Source organism: Poecilia latipinna, unplaced genomic scaffold (assembly GCF_001443285.1).
Source record: "Poecilia latipinna isolate Pla-1442-1.1 unplaced genomic scaffold, P_latipinna-1.0 Scaffold2080, whole genome shotgun sequence".
Lineage (NCBI taxonomy): Eukaryota > Metazoa > Chordata > Actinopteri > Cyprinodontiformes > Poeciliidae > Poecilia > Poecilia latipinna.
The window spans coordinates 3,977-10,728 of NW_015114696.1; the positions used below are offsets into that span (position 1 = coordinate 3,977).

The 6,752-nt window shown below is 37.3% G+C and overlaps 1 protein-coding gene across 2 annotated transcripts in view; it reads left to right on the plus strand.

The window, feature by feature from the left end:
• Nucleotides 1-6,305: 6,305 nt before the first annotated feature.
• The window catches only part of LOC106936112 (C-type mannose receptor 2-like), a 5,751-nt gene continuing 5,304 nt past the window's right edge, over nt 6,306-6,752 (plus strand). The window contains exons 1-2 of one of the 2 annotated variants that reach the window (XM_015016935.1): nt 6,306-6,423; nt 6,608-6,682. In XM_015016935.1, coding sequence (XP_014872421.1) covers nt 6,649-6,682 — 34 coding nt within the window. In that variant the 5' untranslated portion in view covers nt 6,306-6,423; nt 6,608-6,648. Of the gene's footprint in view, nt 6,424-6,558; nt 6,683-6,752 lie in introns of those variants that run through there. The other variant, XM_015016936.1, reaches the window with a different exon arrangement.

Genomic DNA, 6,752 nt, shown 5'->3' on the forward strand with positions numbered 1-6,752 from the left:
TCAGTGGTGTGAATAATTTTGGATTGAACTGCATGGATTGATTAAGAAGATGTCACTCATTTCCCATGTAGAGAAATGACAATGAAAGACTTGATCAGCAGATGGCAGAACAGATGATCCAGTCTCAAAATGTTTTTATAAAAAGATTCTGGCGGCAGAATCTGATAAATATCCTCAAGAACATAGCAGGAAAAATAGGTAAAGAAGATTAAAGTCACTCACCAAGAGTACTATAGTCATGATAGAAATTAAACTCAATTGTTTGCAATTTTTTCTTACATTGTCACATAAACTCCATCAATTAAAAAATGTAATGAGATTAATCACAGCCCATCACTGTGATTAATCCGATTAATCACTATGTTCAAACCCCTCCTCCAACACTCCAGACAATTCAAATTCAAGCAATTATCTGTTGTTTTTTTATTTGTATCAGAAAGCAGATAATGACTCCCAGCATTTATTCAGATCTCAGAAAAAAATCTAAAACATCAAAAAAAAAAAAAAAAAAAAAAACGTATTAAAAAATGAGCGTTAACAGTAAAATAACTCTAAAGAGGACATACGCTGTTGCATTTTTTTGAGAATATAAACCTCTTTTTTCAGGGAGTCCTGACCGAGAGGACTCCCTCTCAAAAAAAAAAAACAAAATAATAATAAGAAAGAAAAAACATGAACACTGAACATAAATAAACTGGTAAAGCTCTTCACCTAAAACATTGTATAATTAATAATAAAAGTTTCCGCAGTTTTGAAATGAATGATTCAGTGGGAGCTTAATTTATCCAGCAATTGGGTTCAGTTGAATCCTCATCGGTTACATTCGAGCTAAGCAAATATGTTTTTTTTTTTCTCATCAGATTTCTTTAAATTATTACCAAAGCTTTTAATTGGTCAATTCATCTCACTTTCATTTTCCTTTCGTTTTCCATCCATCAATCCATCCATTTTCTGTACACCCTTGTCCCTCAGTGGGGTCGGGAGGGTTGCCGGTGCCCGTCTCCAGCTATCGTTCCGGGCGAGAGGCGGGGTCACCCCGGACAGCTCGCCAGTCTGTCGCAGGGCAACACAGAAACAAACATCCTTTCCTTTTCATGGTTCATAAATAGTTTCCAGAAGAACGATGGCCTCGCCCTGGTTTGACTATTCAAATGTCTTTCTCAGTAGTTGCTATTCAGTGATCTGCATCAAAAGCACTTTGACATTTCACTGAGGAAAGTTTTCTGCAGATCATCAATATAAAACATACACTTCAATTATTCAACGAGGAACAACATGTGTTTGTTTTGGCTGTTTTTAATTATCAGGTTTTATTTCAAATCAGAAACTGTTGTCATAAAAAAACACACACATTTTCAGACTTCTTTCTTTGCTGTTTGGCTCCAGTTCCTTTGTTCAGGCCTCATCGTGAAACATGTTAAAAGCGCTGCTCTCAGGGCTTGTAGCCAATGAGAAACGGAAATTTTAAAGAATCATGAAAAATGTTCCTTCTTCTTTAAAATTATATATTTTTCTTCATAACCTACATGACCATTTCACCATGGCCATGTTTCAAAAATATAAAATTATAAAAGATGAAGGGGGAGTGTAAACAGAGCGAACACACAAGCATGACTGATGCAGCACAGACTGATTGGTCGTTTCTGACTGGTGTGTATTTCTGCAGATGGCGGTAGGACCACAAAAAGGAGCCAAAGGAGCTCATTTTTTTCACAAATTTTCTGTTTCATTCTAGATGTGGTGACGGTTTTAACAAATCTGAAAAAATATATATGTATTTTATAAGAGTTTCCTACTGATGCTTTAATGCACCGTCTTCCATAAAAAAAGAAACAGAAAGTAGAATAATAATAATAATAATAATAAATGCTATGCATTATGACATTGTACAGATATTTGTCAGTTTTAATAGTGGGAGTAAACAACTTCCTGATCTGAACATGTGATGAATATGATTATAAAACAACATGGATGTTATTTAAAAGGCAAAGTAACACCATGGTGCAAACTATATCTAGCAGTGTCATAATACACCATGTGTCCAGATGAAACCGGAGCAGTGTGTGAAACTGAATGAGCACTGTCAGTTTTCTCAGGCGTGTATTTACATATATATAAAAAAAAATATATATATATATATATATATATATTTTTTTCCCCCCCTAGGGTTTGGTTCATCTATGGTTTCTTCTTATTTCCTCCTAGGCACGGTTTTGGTTTCTGGAACAATTTCCTGCCCTGTTTTGAATATTTAAAATTTGAAATGATTCCTGCTGTTTGAAGACCAGGGAAACTAAGAGAGCAACAGTTTAGATGAATCAGTTTGCAGCAGAGCAGCAAGAAAAGATCTAATTCACTGAGGGACATAAGGAAACAGCTGTAAGTTTTAATCTCATTAATACTTTGGTTATTTTTTATTATTAATATCATGACTAATATTATGTCAGCATGACATGATATTATGCTGACACAGCAGGAAGGTTTGCTCTCTCTGTCTTCATCTCTCTGCTCTCATTGTTTCTCTGTCCAGTGGAGGGAGAGCTGCAGCTTTTCACTGTTTAAATGTTCTTCATCCAACAGAGACAAACTGCTGGAGGAAAATAATTCATCTGACAGCAAAGATGCAGTGGAGTCTGATTCTGCTCTTCCTGATGGGTAAGTTGATCTGAAACACAACTAGACTCTCTGGTTTCTGTCAAAATACAGATTCAACTTCATCATAAAGAAAATAGAATGAGAACACTCAAGAAAAGCCTTTTTAAACCAAGTTATTCTACACACCCTGGTGGATGTGTTAGTTTTTAGTAACACATGCAGAATTACATTTTATGTCCGTAGGTGAATGTTGCTTCATGGACTGTCAGCTCTATCAGTTTCACTACATTAATTTGGAAAAGACCTGGACTGAAGCTCAGCAGTACTGCAGAGAGAAACACACTGACCTGGTCACAGTGACTAACATGAAGGACATGAAGAGACTCATCAACATCTCAGCAAAGGTTAAGAGTGAAGCTTGGATTGGTCTGACCAGTAAACCAGAATTTATCAGAACATGGTTCTGGTCTCTGTCTGGAGTGGGGTTCAATGAAAGTGAGACCAAATGGAAAACAGGAGAACCATCTGATAATGAAATTGAGAACTGTGGGTATTTGATTGAAACTCCCAAATGGGGAGATGTGAGTTGCTGTACTACAAGATATTTCCTCTGTTACAAAGGTGAGAATCCATGACTGATTTACTTGCTATTTTTTTTCTCTACATAACCACATAGTTTCTTTAGACACTTTGTTTTAGATTCTAAATGAAATAAAGAAGCTTAGAAGGAATTTATGTGTGATGTGAATTTACCTAATTACTTCACAGAAACCAACACAACCCACAAATATCACTTGATTAAAAAGAGGAAGTCCTGGCAGGAAGCTCAGAGTTACTGCAGAGAGAAACACACAGACCTGATCAGTGGAAAGAAGCAGATAGAGGATGAAGAAGTGAAGAAAGTGATGGAGTCTACTAGCAGTAAATCATTCATTGGTCTGTTCAGAGACACCTGGAGGTGGTCAGACGGAAGCAGTTTCTCTTTCAGACACTGGAACAATGACTTTAAAAATGTAGAACACATCAGAGATCAATGTGCCGTTGCTGTATTTTATGGTAAAGGCAGATGGAAGAATGTGAACTGTGCTGAAAGAAAACCCTTCATCTGTTATGATGGTGAGTTTTTGCTGAAATAGTACGTCTTTAAATCTAAGTGAATATGTAGGAAGAAATAAAGGAGCTTTATTATACTGTTGAAGTCTTTCTGTCATATAAATACTAAATCTATTAAAAAATTGTCACATCTACACATAAATTGCATAAGACATGTAGAAATATGAAACATTTCAGACCTTTTAAATTGTTCAAGGCTCTGTGTCTTGAGATAAATGAAGTTGTAGTTGCACTGATGTAGTGTTTTTATTGCTTTTGATGCAGATAACGTGATCCTGATCAAAGAAAATAAAACCTGGGAGGACGCCTTGACCTACTGCAGAGATCATCACCATGACCTGGTCACCATCACCAACATGGATGATCAGATATGGATCCAGGAGAAAGTCAAGAACGCATCGACTCCTTTTGTCTGGATTGGTCTGTGTTATGCCTGGACTCTTCATTTCTGGTTCTGGGTCAGTGACGAGGTGGTCAGGTATGAGAACTGGGCCTCATGTCCAAAGATGAACGACTGTGATGTGTCTGGAGCCATGGAAACGAGAGGAGGACATAAGTGGTTGGAAAAAGAAGACAGTGAGACGTTTAATTTCATCTGTTCTAAATACTGAAACAGTTTATCCGTTTCTTGCTGTTTTGCTCTAAGTTACTTTTGAATTCTCACAAACACATTTTGGACTATATATTACATAATGACCCTGAATGTAACGCGCATGGGTCATTAAAATGTATCCAATGCCAATTTAATAGCAATTTATTTTACCACAGTGTGATACAAAGTTGTAGCCCACTGTGTTGAGAAACAAATCATCCCTCTATAGGCTGCTCTGTCAGAACCAGCCAATCAGAGCAGAGGGGAGGGTCTTAGCTAGAGGTTGCTCAGACTGATCACATCAAAAATATTTGTCACATCATAATTTGACCCATCAATCTTTAAATTATACTAATGATATTAACAGGTTATTCAGTTGCATTCAATTTTATTTGGGTTAATTAATATTCAAGGAGAGAATCCAGATCCCGTCAACACATCCAGCAGATGAACACATTTTCTCTACAGAGACAAAACGTGTGACCCAAATAATTACTACATATTGTTGTTCACGATAATTTGTAGTTATTATAATTTGTAATAATGATTTTGTAATAATATGTAGTTATTAATAATCATTTTATCTACCTAAATTATGATCGCTTCACCCGTTGTGGTCTGAACTTGCAGCCTCACAACTTCCTGCTATTCCACATGTGGAGGGGAAATCTGTGCTGGAGTTTAGATCGGGGTTTTGTCGACACAGTCTGCAAAATCATTGTGTCTGAGCCAGATCCAACCTAACTGATTAACTTTTTAGTCAGCCCTTGGTCCAAGGCTTAATTACACCCGACATAATATTTTAATTAAAATTTTACAGATGTTGATTTTAGATCACCATTTGAGTTCACAGTGTAGCTTCTCTTCTTTTTAGCTTCAGCTCAATGTCTTCCATGTGTGGAGAATTAAACGTTCTCCATGCTGAGTTCTTGATGTATGAGGTTACAGAAGAGTCAGTGAGTTGAATTCATGAATTCCATTTATTAATTCCAAAATACAGCTGGTCCGTTATGACCTGCTACCTTTAAGAGCTAACAGACGAAAATGCCCCCTCCCCACCAGAAGAGGTTGTGATCTCCTTTGTTAGCCTCTACCTAAGTTACGACTCAGAGGGCGTTCCTTAGCTCCTAGCATCCTGTAATCTTATATTTGAGGGTGTTTCCTAACACACCATTTCTTGTAGCTTTAGCTTAGCAACTAGCTAACAGAGTTAGAAGGAAAACACAGAATTAATTATTTATTCTCAACAAACGTCAGCAGAGCCTTCCACTTGAATGCTCAAGCTAGCAAGCATGGCCAGCAGATAAGCAGTTTTCCCGCAACGGTGAAATTATTTCTACATCATTAGCAGGTTTAGCAGCATGTACACGAAGTTGATTGATATCGCTAATGTGTTTTCCTTCTCGTCAACTGTAAAGCCTAGCCAGCCTCCGCCATTTTTCTTTTGACTGCCATAATCTTCTCCATCTCTTCTCGACTCTGTACACCAGTGTACACTGAGTACGCTACTTCTTCTACTACACTGTTGATTAGTTAGAGCACTGCTGCCATCTAGTGACTGGAGGATGTTTGACAGGAAGAAAAATGTAATTAAGAACTTTCATTATTCTGACAGTGGCAGGCAGATGCTCTTCAATCAGTAGGTCACTGGTTTGATTCCCACTTCTTGCATTCTTGGGCATAAAGACCGGATGGTGCAATAAAGCAACCTCACTTTTGTCAGACTGGCAAAAACAAACAAAAAAAAAAAAAAAAAGAACTAGCTGTGTAATAATACACCATCTGTGCAGCTCAGACCTCACCGGTAACATGAAATACTGAACAAAGACTTTTGGTTTTATGAAGAGCGTGTTTGCATATGTTACATGAAAATGTTGGGTGTTTTTCCCCGTCTGCTTGCCGAAGTTGTTTCATCTACTTGTTTATGCTTGTGTGTATGAATGGTCTTCTTGTGAGAAAAGTCCCCATCCTGCTTTGAATATTGAAATTATGAAACGAGAAAATTCAGTTCTCGTTCAGAAATGCAGAAAACCAGAATACACACGGCTTTCCTGAGAGAGTTTTCAGCAGAGGATCAAGAGAAGAGCGTCACAGTTACTGAGGAAGAAAAAGAGGAAGCAGACGTAAGTTTCAGCTCCCTGAAATTAATGTTACTAATACTTAGAGACTTTTTTTTTATTTTTAATATTTGAAAATGTTTTTTTTTCTGTCTCTCTGTCTGTCTTCATCTCTCTGTTCTCATTGTTTCTCTATCCAGTGGAGGGAGAGCTGCAGCTTTTCACTGTTTAAATGTTCTTCATCCAACAGAGACAAACTGCTGGAGGTAAATAATTCATCTGACAGCAAAGATGCAGTGGAGTCTGATTCTGCTCTTCCTGATGGGTAAGTTGATCTGAAACACAACTAGACTCTCTGGTTTCTGTCACATTACAGTCAGTAGGATGTTGAGGAG